At 41.0% G+C, this 21,546-nt stretch overlaps 2 protein-coding genes across 6 annotated transcripts in view; one reads left to right on the top strand and one right to left on the bottom strand.

Moving 5' to 3' along the window:
• GOPC (golgi associated PDZ and coiled-coil motif containing) overlaps positions 1–5,402 on the top strand; it is a 32,306-nt gene extending 26,904 nt beyond the window's left edge. For both annotated transcript variants that reach the window (XM_028510397.2, XM_028510398.2), the window contains one exon: positions 2,327–5,402. In XM_028510397.2, coding sequence (XP_028366198.1) covers positions 2,327–2,460 — 134 coding nt within the window. In that variant the 3' untranslated portion in view covers positions 2,461–5,402. The remainder of the gene's footprint in view (positions 1–2,326) is intronic.
• Positions 5,403–16,621: 11,219 nt separating this feature from the next.
• DCBLD1 (discoidin, CUB and LCCL domain containing 1) overlaps positions 16,622–21,546 on the bottom strand; it is a 63,619-nt gene continuing 58,694 nt past the window's right edge. For 2 of the 4 annotated variants that reach the window (XM_028510835.2, XM_036024617.1), the window contains exons 14-15: positions 21,320–21,439; positions 16,622–18,705 (exon numbers count right to left, since the gene is read on the bottom strand). In XM_028510835.2, coding sequence (XP_028366636.2) covers positions 18,206–18,705; positions 21,320–21,439 — 620 coding nt within the window. In that variant the 3' untranslated portion in view covers positions 16,622–18,205. The remainder of the gene's footprint in view (positions 18,706–21,319; positions 21,440–21,546) is intronic. The other 2 variants (XM_036024619.1, XM_036024618.1) reach the window with 1 other exon arrangement.

Below are 21,546 nucleotides of genomic sequence, written 5' to 3'. Positions count from 1 at the left end.
GTCCCTGAGACCTTTTAGGGGGTTCATGATATCAAAGTTTTTCACAATAACTCTAAGACATTATTTGTCTTGTCTTGTCATTTTGCATTAGTATTTGCACTGATGAAAGAAGAATGGGGATAAAACTCCTGGTGCCTTAGTGTGAATCAAGCCAGTGTGCCACTGTACTAGTAATTATTGTGTTCCCCTTGCCATCCACTCTGAGTAAAAAAAAGAAGAAAATGTTTGTTTAACTTATGAATGTCCTTGATGAAGTAGTACTAGAAAGCTTCATTTTATTAAATTTGGACCCTTCAGTACATTTTTTAAAATATTCTTTGGAATGAGGTAGAAAGTATGCATAAAGCACTTCGCGGTGTGCTGAGCTAAGGTGCTAGTCTCAAGGAAAAGTACTTAAATGACTAAGTTGCTAGCTGAACTATTCCTTTTTTTCACGGAAGACAATTTTTACTTGAGAGAATGACTGACAAATCATGTTTGTTCAGACTACTTGGCAGTCATTGTCTTTAAAAATGAACAAAATGAGTCTATCACTTCAAGAAAAACAATTGACAGTATTTATTGCCAATGAGAAACTGTGAGCTTTCAAGTGAAAATTACAATGTTGTAAAACATGCGTCAACCACAATGAGCTGACAGCTGCCTGACACCTAAGAACATTTTCTAATAAGATTGGTGGTGATATTAGTGAATGTGTTTTACTCATAACAGTAACTGGTAACTGTCCTCATACTTTTAAAATGACCAGTGTATGATGCAAAATCCTACATGGGCAAAAGAGCAATTCAAAGTACAAGATAGACAAATGGATTTTAACAGAACGAAGTGTAAAAAGTTTTCAAATTCCATATTGTCAAATTGTGGTGTAGTATCCAAGGAGAATATTGATAGTTATCTGGAAAGGCTATTAAGCTACTCTCCTGTCTTCCAACTACATATCTGTATGAAGGTACACTAACTTGTTATACTATTACAGATTGAGCAGAAGCAAATACGAGAATCCAGCTATCTTCTATAAAGCCAAACATTAAATATGTTTGCAAAATTGTAAAATAATGCTGCTCTTCTGACTAAATTAAAAAAAATTGATTGATTTTGAGGGGGGAGAAGAAAGAGAAATATCAATTGTTGGTTGTTCCACTTAGTTATGCATTCATTGGTTGATTCTTATATGTCCCCTGACTGGGGATTGAACCTGCAACCTTGGGATATCAGGACAGTGCTCTAACCTACTGAGCCACCCTGCCAGGGCCCGACTTAATTTTTTGAGGAAAATAGTTATTTTCACCACACAGATATGTTACTTATATTAACATTTATTGCATTTTTTTGGTTATTTTTAACAAAATAGTCTTTTTTTTAGATTTCTCAGATTTAGATACTAATATGGTATACATCAGTAGCCCACATAACATTAATTATACGCATTAAAAAAAGCTGTTTAGAGTACTTTTTAAGAGTATAAAGGCATCCCAAAACCAAAAAGCTTGCGAACTTACAGTGAATTAACTGATGAAGTGTTGCCCTTCTGCTAAACTTGTACATTGTGAGTTATCAATGCAAACACACCAGTAGTAACTGTCATGTCAGAACCTTGCACTCTTGGGCTGCTTGCCCTGTGATTTCATTGTCTTTCATTCTTTCTGCTGATTTCTGTCAGGATTAGAAGGCTTCTCTCTTCCTTTTCTGGCAGCTGAGACTAAAAGAGTACTGTCACCTATGTAAATTGCTGACCGCTTCAGTTGTGACCCCACTGAACATGTATGCTCTTAGGATACATTGCAATTAACTGCCCAAATCACAAAAAAAATGGATCCATTGGTTGTTGGTTAGCCTGTGTGCATATTTCATAGCTCACTAAATAGATGACAGTCAACTCTTACGGATTTGAAAGCCCATTATCTACTTTATAGATTAACCAAAATTAATTTTATATTTTATCTAGTTTGTCTTGCCAACAAACTAGAGTTTTAGCAATAAACTAGTATATACCTCAGTGAACTGAAGCTAAATAATCTTAAAGCAAAATGTAAAGTATAACTTGTGTAAGTAAAAGATATTTGTGTAAGTAAAAGTGACTGAATTTTACAATTACGCTTATCAACTATAAGTTTCATGTGAAATTTGGTAGGAAATTTTATACAATTTTTAGATAGGTCCACTAGATAATATTTTTTAAAATCTCTGCAATGTTTGATATCTGCTATAAGAAAGAAGCATTCCTTTTTCAGAAATTACTAACTTGGTTAATCTAGGGCCCATTGTTTGCCTCAGATTATGGTTATAAACTACAGTGGGCACTCATGCCTTTGTTTCTCTCTTTTAGGATTTAATAATAAGAAGGCAGTAGCCGATGGACATGAAAATGGAGACCTAGGAACTTCGGGTGAAACTCCGCTGGAAGACGGTGCTTCTAAGTTAGATGATCTGCACAGTCTGTATCATAAAAAATCCTATTAAACCGACTGTGCCCCCAGACAAGATTGTAAAATCAGACTGGTCTGAACTTGGGGCACTAGGGAAGAGCGTGAGAAAGACTGGACAAATCAAGAGAGGCTGTGTGTTGCCTAAATGAAAGGCGGGTACCTCAGGGCTTCATGTGAACTATTCTAAATGCCGAACTCCCTGTTTCTGTGGTAGATCACAGTTGGCTGTTGCATGTAAAGCAGTTTTGATTTCCTTGAAAAAATCTGTGAAGTACCAAAGCATGTGTTTTCCAAAGGGGTATTACTAGGCTCTTAAGTACCACATGAAGCACTACTGTTTTGTTGGTTCCTTTCCCACTTAGAAGGATAGTGCTAACCAGTATTTTATAAGAAATAGTCTTTAAATACAAGAGAATAAATGAATTCATATTGTATATTCCAGAATGTCAAGTGTGGTATTTCAAAGGACAAAATTGAATGAATTACAGAAATGTAAGCCTGACTTAATATTTTTTAACTGAAAGAATGGTTATAGTTTTTTTAATTTATTTTGCATCCTGATATCTAAATCAGTTCTTAATGATCATTTATTGTGATGGGTTTGCTGTTCAGCTTTATGCAGTGCAGTACACAATAGTGTTCTTTAAGCAATCCTTTATCAATCAGTGCTGCACTAGAAGTAGTTCCTGTAAAGTTCCTGTACATTGTACTTTCCTGGTTTTTAAACACAATGCAGATGAGTGTGAAATACCTGTCCTCGATTATGTTGACCCTCTGTGCATGACATTGGAGCATTCCGTCATTACTGATCAGCCTCCGCTGCTTTCCTTCTGGGATCTACAAAAGACAGGTTATACATTTTGAGTTGTGTCTCGTTGCGATAGTCTGGGCACTTAAAGATACATTTTTTTTTTTTGGCAGTAAAAGCTCAAATTTATTACTATGTCAATGAAATACATTGCATTCGAACAGCAGTTTTCTCTCAAAGTAACTGATTTGCCAATCATTTAAAAAGCTAAAGCACTGGTGGGAAAGATAAGGTGAAGATGTTTGGATACAGTAATTGTTTTGGTTGACTTTTCACATCAGTATGTGTTTGACTAAAGTGCAAACTAAGATTTTTCTAGTTCTGTTATCCCAGGATTAAGCATGGAGTAGTACCTGCTCTTTTATTTACTGTTGTGAAGGCTACTCACTGTACCTTGTTGGGAAAAATGAAAGTACTGCATTTAAGGGGTGATACTTTTGCCAGTATCACTGTTTTAAAGGAGATATATATATATATATAAATAAAATGGACTGTTAAGTGAGGGGGAAGCCTACAGGCTTTTAGAGTATTATCAGTTCTTCATTTCTATACTCAGATGTCATGTGATATAATACACATTTTGTTGTCTTTCCTAGATGCACTATATATTTGTTCATAGGGAAATCTATAAAATGTATATACTTTATTTGGTGGTTTTGCTATTTATAAATTTTATGTTTTAACTATTGCTCATTTGTGGTTTGTTTTGGATGGTTTTAATCATCTGTTGATCTCCGTGTTAATTTGTAATAGAAATGCACTTCATAGTATATATTGTTACTGATATTAAAATACCATATAGGATAAAGTTATCCCTAAGCAAAAGCTGGTATTTAATTGCACAACTGAATAAGCAAGCTACATGCTCTTGTTTGCTTCTGACATGGTAGGCGAAGCCTCTTAATAGAAAACAAATGCTTTTTCTTATACATTCCCCTTGAAACACATACGCCCAATGCATGACATGAGATCTGCAAACAGGATTTTAGCCAGTTGTATTCAGTCCAAAAAATTACATTGTAACATGTCTGAAAATGTTTTTGTTGTGACTTGAAACCATGTTATTTTTATTTTTTTCAACAATGGAATGGGACAACCATGGCATTTTTCCAAAGAATATCTATGACTGAACTCTTAGGAAATAAGAGCTAAAATCTTTGGGTTTTTAAGAACTATTTAATAAGTCTATGAAGAATTTTTTTATACCCTTCCATTGGCATATTTTTGAGGATGCTGTGTAATAAAAAGGATTGTGTGAGATGGTTATAATACAACTCCTTTCAAGGGCTGATGGGCAGATTGAAAAATGGTCTGGGTAGTTTAGAATTTAAAATTGCACGGGTCAGCCCCCTTTCGATTCTTGTTTCACCTTGGTTTGTGAGCCTGCTTGAGAGGACAGTTGCTCAGATGCTACTGTGAACTCCTGGCAGATATTTTGTAACGGCTCCTTTGCAAGTTCATTTTAGAGATATATGGTCTTTGGGAAATGAACTAAGAATTGTGGACTTTTTTTCCAAAGGACCAAATGAGAAGCAGTTTAAAAGTTTTGTTTTTTTTATTTTCACCTGTATAGGAAAGGAACTCATAACACTCAAGTTTCTAGGGCAAAACCAAACACATAAGGAGAGGACTGTTGTAGAACTTTTATAGTTGAAAAGGAAAAACAAAAGTACACAAACGCACACACACAGAATAGCTGAGAAAAAATTTCCAATAGAGTGTGAGAGCCGTGTGTATGTGTGCACACAGTTACGTTTCAGCCTGTAATTCTCTTCTACATGGTCTGTTGTGAATAATGGAAAACAACATTTGGGTCACTAGACTTGTTAAAATAGGTTTAAGAGAGATAAACATTTGAGAGTCTTGGTAATTATAATGGAAGAGCTGTCAAAAGTTAGCAGTTTGTCCTCGTGCTGGTTTTATTCCCCCCACAGTGAACTTAGTTTGTTTTTTTTTATGTCTAGAAACAAAAATACATTAATTCTTGCCTAAGTTGCACATTATTTGACATTCCTATTGTAATTACATTTGACATCCTATTCCACCTATCCATTCTTCCCCCTAGGGTTGGCCTCAGGTCAGTCGGATTTATGACAAATATATCTAGTTGAGTTGAATATTTTTTTATTAGCCTGTAAATAAAGGTGGCATCTTCTACATTAAAAATGGTATTGATCTCATTTTTAAAAAAATTCTGTTTCTTTCAAATTAAATATTTTAGTTTATTATTTATTTCTAGTAGCTTTTATTTGTACCAACAAGTCATAATGTATATGCAAAGGCCGAACCTATTACTGTGACAGAACAGTTTTTTTTTTTTTGGTAGGAATTAACTCCGGTCTCAGGAACTGTTTCAGCTGAGTTAGTTAAACGTGCTGACTGGAAGGAACTGCCAGAGCAACTGTGACCAGCTTCTGTTGAGATTTAGCAGATGGCAAAAACTCCAGTCTCCTTGGGTGGGTTTTGTATCTCGGATATTGATAGCCAGTATTGTCTATGGTGATAACGTTGATAAAAATGAGAAAACCAATCCTATTAGATAGAATGTAAGAGAGTCTTATTCTATATTACCACCTAAGCCAGCGATTTTCAGGCGGTGTGCTGCGGCACGCTCGCGTGCTGCCGGAACTTGTAAACCACGTGGCAACTGACTGTTGCGTCGGGGGCCTTGACCTCTCTTCCCCTAGACTGTCAGGTCAGAATGGCAACAGCCAGCACAACAGTTGTCCCCTATGAATGAGTCAAAAGTACACGTATTTTTTTTTGTTAGATTGGCAAAACTATATTTTTTGGTGTGACACAGAATTATAGTAACTAGTTGACATGTGCCATGAGATGAAAAAGGTTGAAAATCTCTGACCTAAGCATATATAATTTAGAAGTTTCCAAATTATGTGTACAGTATATTTCAGAAATATCTGTCAACATTGCTGTTTTTGGCTCAGAAGTTTTCCATATGATCATTTATAGACTACATAGGAACTAGGTAGAAAATGTATAGGAATGCCTTGCCTTTGCTAAGAGTATTTGAGGTTATCAGGGAGAGAAACTTACAAACGGTATTTTGCACTAAATACTAATATGTCATATTTCAGAAAATTACTTGTTATGAACATTTGCAAATATTTTTCTTGTGATGGACTAAACCTGACTTAGTCCTAATGTAATAATGCTGTCTAGGTGTCAGTTTAACCTCCCAGTTGAACAAGTAATTTGGAAAAGTCTCTTTCCCCAAACAGCATCACATAGGCAATTGTTAAGTTTATGAAATGTAAAAGATTATTTGTATTTATATTTTGAATCAGTGTTCTATTCTAGGTGGTTTTATAACTTTGTTTTTTAAACTAAAAGGTATGGCAAATGACCCTGTGATGTTGGTGCTGAATATTTGTTTGATAAACAATCTCTTTTAAAGTGTATTTTATTGATTATGCTACTACAGTTGTCCTATTTTTTCTCCCCTATATTCCCATCCGCCCTGCACCTCCCCTCCCACCAGCATCCCCCCCACCCTGCTTAATTCATGTCCGTGGGTCGTACGTATGTTCTTTGGCTTCTCCATTTCCTATACTACTCTTAACCTACCCCTGTCTATTCGTACCTACCATTTATGCTTCTTATTTCCTGTACCTTTTCCCCCTTACCCTCCCCCTCCCTGCTGATAGTCCTCCATGTGATGTCCATTTCTGTGATTGTGTTCCTGTTCTAGTTGCTTAGTTTCTTTTCGTTTTGAGGTTCAGCTGTTGATAGTTGTGAGTCTGTGGTCATTTTACTATTCTTTTTGATCTTCTTTTTCTTAGATCAGTTCCTTTAATGTTTCATATAATAAGGGCTTAATGATGAACTCCTTTAACTTGATCTTATCTGGGAAGCACTTTATCTGCCCTTCCATTTTAAATGATAGCTTTGCTGGATAGAGTCATCTTGGATGTAGGTCCTTGCCTTTCAAGACTTTGCATACTTCTTTCCAGTCCCTTCTTGCCTGTAAGGTCTCTTTTGAGAAATCAGCTGATAGTCTGATGGGAACTCCTTTGTAGGTAACTGTCTTCTTTTCTTTTACTGCTGTTAATGATTCTCTCCTTATCTTTAATTTTAGGTAATGTAATTATAATGTGCCTTAGTGTGTGCTTTCTTGGGTCCAACTTCTTTGGGACTTTCTGAGCTTCCTGGATTTCCTGAAAGTCTATTTCCTTTGCCAGATTGGGGAAGTTCTCCTTCATTATTTTTTTCAAATAAGTTTTTGATTTTGTGCTCTTTTCTCCTTCTGGCACCCTTATGATTTGGATGTTGTAACGTTTAAAGTTGTCCCTGAGGTTCCTAAACCTCTTCTCATTTTTTTGAATTTTTGTTTCTTCATTCTGGTTGAATGTTTCTTTCTGGTTCTGGTTGAATGTTTCTTTCTTCCTTCTGCTTCAGATCATTGATTTGAATCCCCAGTTTCCTTCCCTTTACTGTTGGCTGCCTGTATATTTTGCTTTATTTTACTTTGCATAGCTTTCACTTTTTCCTCTTATTTTTTGACCATATTCAACCAAGTCTGTGAGCATCCTGATTACCAGTGTTTTGAACTCTGTGTGTGATAGGTTGGCTATCTCTTCATCACTTAGTTATATTTTTGGAGTTTTGATAGTTTTTTTTGGGGGGGGGGGGTTTCATTTGGGCCATGTTTCTTTTCTCAGTAGAACTGTTACGTTGTAAGAGCCTTAGGTATTCACCAGGGCAGGCAACCCAGGTTGCTGAGTTGTGGCTGTATGTGGGGGAGGGGTCCGAGAGGGAACAATGCTGGTTGCTCAGCTCTTGGCCAGCTTTCAGTTGCTTCCCCAGCTATGCACCAGCAAATTGGGCCCCTCTGGTGCTGATTCCTTACTAGGTAGGTTTGCGTCTCTCCAACAAACTCTCCTGTGAGGCTGGGAGTTTCTCCCACCATCACAACCACCACAGATTTTTACAGCCAGAGGTTTTTGAGGCCTTCTTTATTCAGATGGAACCCTGGGCTGCTTGGTCTGTCTCACTCCCCAGTTGTTCCTCCCAGTTTATCCACACGCAAATGTGAGACTGCCCATTCCACCAGCCACTGCTTTGCCCTGAGTTCTCTTGGTCCCAGCTGCCTGTCTCCGCCTTTCCTACCAGTTTGAATGAATTTCAAGGAGTTTCTTTAATTCCTTGGCTGTCCAACTTCTGTACAATTTGATTTTCTGGCAATTCTGGTTATTTTTTTGTTTTTAAATTTTGTTGCTGTCCATCTTTTGGTTGTGCAAGAGGCAAAGTGTATCTGTCTACGCTTCCGTCTTGGCTGGAAGTGATAAATAATCTTTTTTTAGGTGTATTTTGAAAGCTGTAATCACTGTTGTGGCAGCCTGAGAATAAAAATGTCCACACCCCACCACTAGGGGGCGTCCTGGACTGAAGGCCTGCCTAGCTGCTGCACTTGGAAATCCATTGCTGTATTTACATGGGGGCTCCACTTCTCACACACTGCAGCCAGCCAAGGACTGATCTTGCGAGGGATCTTACGACACCTGGGCTTTGACTTGAGGATTCCCTGACGGTCTTGCCGGACTCCCTTAGGATTTCATATTACAGTCTAAGTTGCTTTCACCTAACCTTCCTTTATCCTTTCACTCGGGGGTTGTACCTGCAGCCTCCAACCAAACCCACCCAACTGCCTCCTGATTTTTCCTCACCAGTGTTGCCCCTATTTAATCCATTACAGAGCTGATCGTTTCTCACTCTTGGTGTTTGCTTCCTGGAGGACCCAGACTAACACAAGTGGACCAGGAGTGAGATCTGTGGAAACAAGGTAACAGAAGATTAGGAGCTGGCTCATCTTCCACCCACAGGGTAAAGAGGATGACGCCCTGATCTGTAAGTGAAATACACATAGTCCCTGGTGCAACGTCATGGCTCAGTTGCTAAATATTTCACAGGTGGTGTGCAGAAAAGAGTTAACATAGGAAGCTCGAAATTATTGTCCTTACAAGACCTGTTGGCAACATTGCCTTTAGCTAATGGTCAGCGATGAGGATTTGAAGAGTGTTTTCATCCATTTCCTAACTGATGAGAGTGGCTCCTATGCCTGAAATGTTTGCACAAATAATAGAGTTTATGTTGAACACCTATTTTCCTCCCGGGAATCTGAGATATTGGTTCGTGTTAGGCATAGCACACCCATGTGACTGAACTGGATAAAGAAGCTGGCCACCTACACCCAGGCTCGGGCAAGCCTTCCCTGGAGGAATTAAGCTCATCCTGTAAAACTCCATTGGGACAAGACTCTGGAGATTGTGCCTGGTTTCCTCTGGTTTGTTCATGTGCCTTTTTCCTTGGCTGATTTTGTTTGATATTCTCTAATAAATCATAGTTGTGAGTATACCTTTTGCTTAGTCCTGTGGGTTTTTCTAGCAAATCACTCCACCTGGAGATGGTCTTGTTTACCCCAGACATGTGTTAACTTGGGTGAATGTCCCCATGGAGAGGAGTTCTCTACAAGTTCCATGATGCAAGCATTTGAAAAATAAGGGGAGAGCAGTGCCTACAAGGAGATCTGAGTTGGTTGGTTACTGCTGGGTTGTGTTGACCTACAGAAGGATAATGAGAGACCGAGGGCTGTTATGAAGCTGTTAGTGCAGAATCATGAGAGCCAGAAGACTTCAGGGGAGTTTATGAGCAGCCCTGGGTTGAAATAGCTGAGACTCAGGCTGGCCATCTGATTGTTACAGAGCTTCAGAGACTTGAATGTTCAGCCAAGTTCTATTTAGTGAAAGTCAGGGCCCTGCTGGAGAAAACCTAGAATCTGGAAACATGTCATGGAACATCTGGACAGATACCCCTGAGGATGCTGACGCTGCAGTCCCTACTGCCTTTGGTCTTGCAGAAGTAGCCCACCCCTTCCCTAAAGAACACCCACCTCTGTTCTGCTAGAAGGGGCTGCATCCCAGCCCCCATGCCCCCTCAGACAATAACTGCCTTAGCCACTTCCTCTTGGCTGCAAGGTTTATAAATGGTTAAATTCTAGCAAAGTCTGGCTGTGGATGGGCTGGGTGTGGTAAGGGAGAAGACCAGACACCAAAAATGTATGAATTCACTACCATGTACTGGCAGGAGCCAAGTGAGCATTACTGGGATTGGGCTTTGAGAGTGCTGGATGGAGGGCTCTCCAGCTGAAAGAAAGAAGTCAAATAGGAAAATAATGATCCAGGACCAAGTTTATAAGAAACACAACTGAAAAAGACACAGAGTTTAAAAAGGAAAGAGTTAAGGATATACACAGGACCTATATTCTCCAAAGGCCGGCTGAGATCCAGAGAAAATAGATAAAAGAAAAATGGGCTTGAAGAAAAGAAGTATTATAAGGGCTAGAGAAAGCTACTTAAATTCTTAATCCACTCCTACAAAGTTAAAATAATTGTAATATTGTATATACCAATTTAAAATAGTCTCAAAATACATAGAGCAAAAATTAATAGAACTGAAAGAAAAAATCCCATCACAGTAGTAGATTGCAAAACTCAAAGAAATTGGGAGATTTGAACAGCAAAAGTAACAGGATTGTTTTAAAGCTCAAGTTAAGAGGATATTTGGTTGTAAAAGAAAGACATGTGGCTTATAAATAGGAAGATGGATAAATGAACTATAAGAAGGAAAATTAGATACACAAAATGTAAAACTGACTAAAAACTTGGATTCTATGGCTTTAGAAAGGTAAAATTTGCAATTCAGTAAAGTAACAGCAGGGGGCAGCAGACTCCAAATGTGTTAATTTCACTTGTTAGAACTGGTTGGAAAGCTTTATGAAGATTATCAAATAAAATACTTGTTATTAGGATGAATAAACTGAGGACTAGGAAAGTTATATTACTTGTCCAGGGTAACACAGGTAGTAAGTGTCAGAGCCAGGACTGAAATTCCGCCCTTGATTCTACTTTAATAGTCTACTTTCAAAGAGGGGAAAGGAAATATAGATGAAATTGTCAGCTTTCCAGTCTTTCTCCTCAATAATATTGTACTTTTTCTTAAATGGTGCAAAGTTTGACGGAACCTAAGATTGATTCAGTTTTTGTTTTTACTAATGATGGTTGAGCTGGATTCAAACACCACTAGCAATAGTTTTTCTGTGTTTGAGAGAATGTTAGAATGCCAGAGCTGAAGTTATACGATGGAGTCTGTGGTCCTGGAGCCTATAGCATTCCAGTCCCCTCTCCCCCTCACACACAGATGGCCTCTTGGTGCGTACATAGGGTCCCCGTAATCTTCAGGAAACAAGGCTGCCGCAAGGGTATTTGTGACGTCAGAGGAAGGTGCCATTCTCACCAGGTGCCTCCCTAGGCTTATCATCACCATGCTTAAAGGCATTTTTACTTCTACCTAGGGCTGTAACAAATGGGTCGTCAGCTTCTCAAAGCCAGGAAATAGAGCTAAAAAATATTAAAAGCTAATTTTTGAGAGGTGAAAGACAAAAACAGATAAACTACTGGCTAAACTAATTATGAAAAACAGAGTAAAGGCATGTAAGAAATAAGAAATAAGGGAAAACTAATCATAAAAGCAGAGGAAACTAAAAGGTTAGTAGGCTATTTTGTTCAATTCTATATAAATAAATATAAAACTTTTCTAAGAAAATGTAATTTATCAAAACTGAAATTTAAAAATTTAATGATTCCCATAGAAAATATTGCCACAGTGATGCCCCCTCACACAAATTACCACAATGTATGATTGCATGGGCCAGTGCCACCAAAGCTTTAAAAAGTTGGTAATTCCATGCCTAGCATGAAAAAGCCTAAAGAAAGAAGAAAACTTCTAAATTTTTTGTCAAGCTAATAAAACCTGACAAAGATTGATACATAGAAGGAAAATGAAAGGTCTACCTCGCAAATGAATATTAATGTAGTAATCCTAAATAAAATGTTACCACTATGAATTCAGCAGCACTTTAATGGACTCGTACATTATAACCAGATGTTTAATACTGGGGCATCTAATGATGTAATTAATCATATAGCTCTAGACAGAGGTCCTAGGGAATGATTTTCTTCTAACTCCACAGAAATTAAAAAGGCATTGGTCAAAATTCTGCACCTGTTCCTGGTGAAGACAGATAAGACTAAATGGATGCTTTCTTAACATAAAAACATATACTCTCATAGCATCTTTGTTCCAAAGGCAGCATCATTCTTAGTAGGGATATACCAGATGCATTTAATTATGGCACTGGAGGTATTGCCAATAAGCATTGTGAAGGAGATTGTGCCAAACACTATTTGTGGACATCATGATCACATTCCCCCAAATCTAAGAGAATCAACTAAAACCCACTAGTAAGGTAATTTAGTAAAGGAGCAACATATATAAATCAAAAAGGAAGAAACAAATTAATATTTTTTATTTAAATAATGTATAAAATAGCCAGTGCCAACATGGTGCTTACCAGACACCGTTCTATGGGTTTTACATGTACTAACCCTTGTAATCTTCACCACAACCCAATGAGGTATATACAGGGTCTGGCACAAATAACACCCTTTTTTTTTTATTACAGAATCTTTTATTACAAAATCATAAGCAGGTAACTGTAACAAAACAATATCACACTCAAGCACACCATATGACATTTTAGGTGAAATGTTCAAATTAAACTTATAACACCCATATCATTACCCTACTAACTATTCTCAAGCAGACATTACTTCTGCTGGACACTGTATATTGGGTTGGCCAAAAAGTTCATTTAATTTTTTCCATATGATGGCTCTACTAGTGCTTAGTTGTCTTTAACTTCGTTGGAAACAATTTGGTTAGATTATATTGTGATACCTGTCATATTGGCTTGCATTTAAAAAAAAAAATTGGTGACTCCTGGCCAAGATGGAGGCATAGGTAGACACATTGTGCCTCTTTGAACAACCAAAACATGGATAGCAACAGATTTAAAAACAACAAAAAAAACCAACCAGAACTAACAGAAAATAGAACTGTATGGAAGTCCAACAACAAAGGAGTTGAAGAAACATTCATACAGACCGGTAGGAGGGGCGGAGATGGGCAGTGTATAGGAGAGAACTTGGGGCAAGGTCGTGGCTGGAGGACTGGGCAGTCCCACATTCTCGTGCAGAAAAACTAGGAGGAACAACTGGGGAGTGAGACAGACCACACAATCCAGGGTTCTAGTGCAGGGAAATAAAGCCTCAAAAACCTCTGATTGAAAACACCTGTGGGGGTTGAGGTGGCAGGAGAGACTCCCAGCCTCACAGGAGAGTTCATTGGAGAGACCCACAGGGTCCTAGAATGTACACAAGCCCACCCACCTGGGAATCAACACCAGAAGGACCCAATTTGATTGTGGGTATCTGGGGAAGTGACAGGGCTGGCAGAGAGTGGGGCAAGCGTCATTTTTATCTCTCGGACCCCTCCCCCACATACAACGTCACAACTCAGTGACATGTTGCCCCACCCTGCTGAACACCTAAGGCTCTGCCCCTTACTAAGTAATAGGTGCCCCCAGACAAAAAAAAAGGCCCAAATGAAAGAACAGATCAAAGCTCCAGAAAAAATATAACTAAGCAATGAAGATAACCAACTTATCAGATGCACAGTTCAAAACACTGGTAATCAGGATGCTCACAGAATTGGTTGAATATAGTCGCAAATTAGAGGGAAAAATGAAGGCTATGCCAGGTGAAATAAAGGAAAATGTACAGGGAACCAACAGTGAAGGGAAGGAAACCAGGACTTGAATCAATGATTTGGAGCAGAAGGAAGAAATAAAGATTCGGCCAGAACAGGATAAAGAAACGAGAATTCAAAAAAATGAGAGGCTTATGAACCTCCAGGAGGACATCTTTAAACGATCCAACATCTGAATCATAGGGGTGCCAGAAAGAGAAGAGGAAGAGCAAGAAATGGAAAACTTATCTGAAAACATAATGAAGGAGAACTCCCCCAATCTGGCAAAGGAAATACCAAGATAGAGCACAAAAGGACAGATTTGAAAAAGAATCAGCAGACCTTCCAGAAATTTTTCTTAGAAAAATTAAAATTTAACCTCAATGACTAAATTAAACAGCAGATTAGATAGCAGAAGGGGACAGTAATAAACTGGAGTAGAATGTGCAACCTTAGGTATACAGCACTTCACGTGGGCCAGACACCATCTGAAGCTTCATTTAAGCTTCATGGCAGGTGCCACAGGCAGGTGGACAGTACTCTTTGCCTGTGTTATGAGCAAGGAGGCGGGTGCTGAGATGTTGTGATTTTGTTGCCCAGGAAATCAGATGTCTGTGCACTTAACCACTGTGACATTGTCTTTCAGGAATTTATGCAGAATACAACACAGAAAGGTAAAAAGATGGAAAATAAGAGACATGGAGGGATAGAATGAGAAGGTCCAGTGAGCATCCTATAAGATTTCCAGGGGGAGTGAATAAAGAAAACAGCAAGGAGGAAAGTAGTATTGGAATAAAAAGGGGAACTGAGGAATTTTCAGAGTTGATCATGATGAATGCTAAAACTCAAGAAACACAGCCCAAAGTTCTATGAATGAATACAAATGAATTCACAGCCGAAAACATAGTACTAAAATTGCAGAACACCTTATGCAGAGCAAAAACTTAAAAACCTGTAGAAGAATTTTTTCCCAGAGCAGGGAGAGGCTGGGAGGGAGACCCATGGTGGGAGATGAGACGTGAATCGGGAGTGAACGCAGTGGTGGGGGTTGGAGGCGAGAGCTGCATGACTGGATGGGCTGCGTTTGGGGCAGGGTCCCAACCAGCGCTTGCTTCCCATTACAGGAACGCAACTGCTCCCAGGTCCTGGCTTATCATCTTCAGTAAGTACAGGGAGAATGTTGCTCCCAGAGCATGAGCAACTATGGGTGCCTGAGTGAATGTCAGAGAGGCATTTTGAGAATCCTGAGGCCAACCTGGACTGCGGCACTGAAGCATTTATGAAAAGCTATTCGTAGTGTCTGTAGTTGTGCCTGGAATATACATGTGATTTGACTTCTAAGAATCCAAAGCGTAATAAGCATAGAACAATCTCCCCCATCCTTTCTAGATCTTTTTTTTAGGCTAATTATAAATACTAAGGAAAGTTTAAGTAATAGTAGTAAACCCCAGGCCAAAGTTTTGGCCTCCTCTGTGATCAGTGTGGATGTCAGAGCAGATGGGTTTCTACCACAACTGTCAGATGTGACAGAAAGCAATCTTTGCTTCCGAATAGGATTTGATAACAGAAGAAACCAGAAAATTGGGATTATCTCATTCTCTTTTTATCATATGTGCTGATGTTGCAAAACACTGAAAAAGAAAGACATGGTATCCTTCTGTTCTTACCCTCCCGTTTTAGGCTTGGCAGTGTAGGGTTTATCAGAGCTTTCCACTCGCCCACCCTGGTCTACGCAGTGGGGCCACCAGAGGAAGTGCTGCTCCCAAACAAAGTCCTGTCTCCCCTTTCCGTCACGATTACATCACCAGCAAGGGGAAGAAATGGGTGCATGAAAAGAGCTCCTGTGTACAAGTCTGTTCTGATGAACTACTGTTTTAGTGTTAAAGTACTACACAGCCCACTGAAAAGAGTGGCCTGTGGTGGAACAAACACTTTGATAAGTGTTGTCCCAATGAACTCTTACTGTAAGCCTTGCAGGAAGGCACATTAACATGATTTTTACAAATAAGCGATTTGAGGGTCAGGGTTACAAAATGACAGACTGAATATACAAATGGATAATGGTTAGACCATTTATAAAAATAGAACGTTGATTCACAATCTATAGCAATAAACACAAGAAACAAAGCCATTATCCACAGTAACCAGCCCAGAAGGTCAGCCTGCGATAAATTGGACCTATAGAAAGTCTGACCTCTACTTCCAGTAACAATCCAGGAAGCCACACAATAACACCTGTGATAACTGACCCCCCAAACTCTAGGATTTGATTAATAACTGTCAGCTTCCTTAATTTTTGCCCCACTTCCAACTTAGGACCAACCAGAGAACACCAAATATGTCCCCTAACTGCCAATTAACAGGAGGCTCCACTTCTAGTTAATCCTGCCTACAGCTTCCCCCAGCCAAAAGCGTCCCATCAGGGCACACCTGGTGCCTCCCCTCTCCCTGCTTTAAAGCTTTCCGACTCCTCTGCTGCTTTGGAGTGTCTCTCTCTGCCAGCATACAAGTGAGGGTGGCTAATTCCACTGCTAAAGCAAACTCTTGAATAGCCTCTGCTCGCTCTCATATGGTTCGTCTTCATTTATTCCCACAATAACTGGCCCAGTCTTCAGTTGCTGTGTGGCACATCAGGGTCTGGAACCAAGTCCATGCTTCTTATACTGTGCTAGTTGTCTGTTTTTGGAGCCTGAGCCGCAAGCAGACACCGATGAGAGGCAGAGGCATTTGATTTGCCATAGTTTATTATATTAGTATGCATACAAAACCATGTAAACGCCACAAAGTACACAGTTTAGCCTCCACAATAACACACAGATAGTCTGTGACATTTCAGCACCCTCACTATTTTAATATTTATATTTTTCACAGAAAGTTATAATCATACAAATAAGATGATATAATACGTTGTTTAGAGAAAGGATATTTTTGGTCCACATTTTCTATTCAAACAAACAAACAAACAAACAAATGAACAAACACCTATTTTCCTCTTTGGCAAAAGAGGTTAAGTCCCCCACAGTGAACTCACAATGCAAGCTCAGATAAAACCACTGCACGGGAGGTTCAGCTGAGGTCTGGCCTAACCTGCAGCTGCAGACACACAGGCAAGGGGAAAAGCGTTCTTACAAAATCAGTTCAGTTCCCAGCCATCTCAGTAGAAAAAGCTCTACTTAGATTTGGCCTTGATCACTGTTGTAAGAAGACACTTCAAATGACTTTTTTTGTGTCTCAGAGTACAATGTGCTATTTCTGAAGAAAGTCATGAAAAGTGTAGGCGTCTGGTCTTAGCAATATTTTTAATCTGAGGTACAAAAGTATCTGACACAGTGATTCAGACTGTAATTTCTGTGCCACCTTCATTCAATTTGTTGGAAGAGCAGTTTTGGTTACTGTCTCAGCATTTGGCTTTGCAGATAGTTTGAAAGAGTGGATTTGCATGTGAAAGCCATGCAAGATCTGACAGGTCTGACGTGAGGAAGAAGCAAAGCGTGATGAAGGCCAATTCCTCAGGGATCCAGGTCCCTCAGGCAGGGCAGCGAGGTCCCAGGCAGGCAGAGGCCTTCTGCTGGCTGGGTGCGTGCCCTGACCAGCCGCCACACATCCCCACGGGCACAGGAGTCTAAGAAGCAGGCCGTTGCTGAGGTGGCTGTGTGTGTGTGTGTGTGTTTAATCTACAATTGTAATTGCTAACAACCACCCTGGTGTGCTTTTCATGCTTCAAGTAATTTCATTCCTTCCAGGAGAAGAATGTTAACAATGCTTTTAGTTCTACTTATCAAAGCAAAGGAAATGAGCCACAATAACAACAAGATTAAGTTTAAACAGACCTGCTGCTAACACAGTATCAGAGAAAATACATTTAACAAGTGAACATATTATTATATACGTTCTTGCCACAGCTGTATTCTCTCACATACCCTCTGTGCAGAACTAAAATCTGATAAAGCAAACTCAAGTTACTTTAATTCTTGTTAAATACAACTCAGTACAGACTGCACATTTTACACCCAAGCAGCTCAATATCACAGGTAGAGAAATGAAAATGCCATCTAAAAGTTTTCATTTTTCTAGCCCAGCAAAAACCAAAAGACTCTTGCCCAAAGGGTCAGAACTGGTTGCACAACTTTGTAAACAGTATGAGAGGTGGTCTCTAGGATTCCACCGCAGGATCCTATTAAATCACACACACGTGTGCACACACGCGCCCACACACACACACACACACACACACACACTTGAACCTATCTTCTTCCAGTGCCGCACACAGCCCAGCGCTCAGTACCACAGCAGGTTTTTCACAGTGTGTTCACAGAAGAGCAGTCACGGCTGTGTGGTTGAGGGGTTTGAGGCAGTCTCTGGGGGCTGAGTAAGCATCATTCTTCCGGGGCTGACAGTCAGGATTTGCACACTCAGAGGTTCCGCAGCCGCTGGCTTTGGGCTGATCGTAGCCTGAGTCTGTGAACACGGGGCTCGGTGGCCTTTGGTAGCCCTGGCTCGTGGTGCAGGATCCGGCTGCAGCCGGGGAGAAGTTGCCAGAAGACAGGGAGTGCTTGTGTGCTGGCACGTGGTAGCCTCTCTGCTCAGAGAAGGTGTGCGCCCGGACCAGGTGCCGCTCCACGATGGGCGTGGCGTACTCGGGCTCCGGGTTGGTCAAGGGCAGCGCGTACTCGTGGCTGCCTGCGGGGAGCGGGCAGTGGTAGTGGCCACCGGCCTCAGCACTCGCCCCAGCCTTGTGGGCCCTGGTGTCCATGGGCCGGAAGGTGGAGCCCTTCCTGGTGACCGTCCCAGTGCCAATCATGTGGTAATCTGAAATCAAAAGAGCAGAAGGCACACCATTTGTGCAATACACGGGCACACCGACAAGTCAGTTGTTTGTGGAAGCGGGTGCTCTGCTCGACCAACTCTCTGCTGAGTGTCCAATGTCCGCCAGGCGCTGAGAAAGACCAAGAAGTTAGAGGCACAGATGCCACACACACAGGGGCTCACGCAGCAGTGCTGCTGCGTCAGGAGGCCTCCAGGGTCACAGGGTCCTAGAGAGGCAGAGATTACGTTTAACCCTAATTAGGAATATGGGCAAAAATACTTCATGGAACTCTTGAACTGGATGTTGAAATGCCACATTTTTTGGAGGGATGGAAGCTAATTAAACAACCTATTGATGTGGCTGAAGTGTGTGGGCCATGGAGTAGTTTAGTAGAATATAAAGATCAAAATAGTAGGTTGGGAACTAGTGATAATGATAAACCTCACATTTATTGAGTCACTGGGCACCATTCTAACATATTAAGATGTCAATTAATTAACTCTCAAAAAAGAGAAAGAGAGAGAAGTATTGTACTATGAGGTAGGGACTGTGACCCCATGTTTACAAATGGAAAACTGATGCAGAGAGAGATTAAGTAGCTTTTCCCAGACCACACAGCTGGCAGCCAGTGGAGCTCGAGTTTGAGCACGTGTCCCAAGGATACACTGCGGACCCTTAGCTGGAGCCTGAGAAACACTGAGTGTGTCGCTAGGGAGTTTGATTTAATTCTGAAGAAACCTATTGAGGATTCTCAATAAGACTGATACAGTTAGAGGTAACTCTGGAGGTGGACTGCAGAAGGAAAGATTTAAAAAATGAGAAATAAAAAGCTAAGAGAAATGAAACGCAGATGTCACAAACTAGGAACCCGCAGCAGCCTTGGGGAGGCCGCACTTCGGAGACGGGAGTCAGAGGGAGGTTTTCCTGTGATGCAGGCCGGACATGAGGAAAGCGGGGCGCCACAGGCCCTCCAGGGTGAAGCCTGGGAGACTGGGATGCAGAGGTGGGAAGTCACTTGGAAAAGCAGTGCGCGGAGCACGTGTGAGGAGGGCTAGGAACAATGGGGTTGACTTGGGACCCCCTGAGAACTGGTGTCGCCACCTGCCGGCAGGTGGAGGTGTCCAGCGGGTGAGAATCAGTGACTCACTGGGGACCAGGAGGGAAGTCTGAAAGTGAGCAGCTGAGGGGACCAGTGTGCAAAGGCTGTGCTGGGAGCTCTGGAGAGGGGGAGACTGCTTCGGGGAGAGACCGCGGAGGAGGAATCAGGAATCGGGGCGAGAGCAGGTCCGCGCTGCGAGGAAGGAGGAGGAGCTGCACTGGAAGCTGAAGGAGAAGGAAAGAAAGAGGACAGACGGGGGTTCTGCCCTCTCCTCACTTCAACCCCAAAAGAGAACCTGAATGTTCAAGGGAAAAGAGCAAGCAGCATGATTTTGGGGAGAGATGTTCTTTTTGCCCCTGAGGCACCTCAAGCAGCCTTTCCGCGGGCCCTCCTCCAACTTAGATATGTACACGCATCGCCTGGGACGTCCATGTGGCTCCGCAGGCCCGGGGCAGGGCCTGAGAGCCTGCATTTCTAGCAAGCTCCTCTATGCTGCTGCTGCTGCTGCTGCTGGTCCTCTGAACACACTCTGAGAAGCAAGAAACTAGAGCAGTGCTACCACCGAGTCTGGTCTGTAGACGCCCACGCGTCTGAAAACTGTTTATAACAAATCTGCAAAGAGACGAGTACGCAAATTGAGAGCAAGTGTTAAGAAACTTAACAGCCATTTGAGAGCAATTCTATATCTTTTCAGTCTAATGAAAAGAATTAGAGCTTTGTATTTTGTATATTTTTATAAAAACTTCATCAATGCTACTAATTTATGTTGTATTTTATGAAAGTATTAGTCTGGATAGATTAGAAATTTCAAAAACAAAAGCAAAAATATGCATCTTTTCCCACAGATAGTGTGAGAAGCTTGACTTTTTTCTTTTTAAAGATGCTATTTATTTTTAGAGAGGGGGGAAGGGAGGGAGAAAAAGAGGGAGGGAAACATCAATCAGTGTTGCCTCTCGTACACAGGCGCCCCGACCAGGGACAGAACCCACAACCCAGGCACGAGCCCAGACCTGGAATCTAACCGGCAACCTTTCGTTTTGAGGGAGGACGCTCAACCAACTGAGCCACACCAGTCAGGGCGAGAAGCCTGACTCTTGACGATCACTTATCAGGGACCCCTGGGCCATTCTAACACTGGACAGGATTTTCCATCTCCTGTCTCCTCTTCTTCAAGGGCAGCAGTTATACTAAATTCATCTTTCTAGTCCCCTTTTCCTAGTGCCTTAACGAAAGCCTTAGTAGCAAAACCAGATTAATTAAGAGCTTCCAGCTTTTAGTGGTACTTCAGGGTCATTGCTTTGGGTGTCATTATAGCCCCCACAGGTGTAAGACCCTCTGCTGTATGGGACTTCTGAGAAATAGCTCAGTGTCAGTTTGTAACTCTGTACCGGATGCAGACAGAAAACTTCACACATTACTAAGTTACAGGACCGCATGCAAACAACGGGATTCTAGTCTTATTTCTCTCCTGGTCTCCCCTCTCCCACAAGCAGCTGTCACAGAGGTTTGACACTTACCGGCCATGTCACCTGTGATGAGGTCTAACTTTTGTGTCATCTCCTTTTCATTATCATAGCTGATCGTAAATTCAGCTGACTGATGTCTGGCGAAGGGATATTTAATCTGCTTCCAACAGTCTGGAATAGAGATAACAGGAAAAAAGTAGTGTCTTAGAGGTAAAATGCACAATCCCCATGGCTCCATGACGTGCTCCTCCTGAACTTGAGGTCAAGCTGCTTTCTGC

The sequence above is a fragment of the Phyllostomus discolor genome, chromosome 4 (assembly GCF_004126475.2).
Source record: "Phyllostomus discolor isolate MPI-MPIP mPhyDis1 chromosome 4, mPhyDis1.pri.v3, whole genome shotgun sequence".
Taxonomy (NCBI): Eukaryota; Metazoa; Chordata; class Mammalia; order Chiroptera; family Phyllostomidae; genus Phyllostomus; species Phyllostomus discolor.
This window is presented reverse-complemented; position numbering and strand designations above follow the sequence as displayed.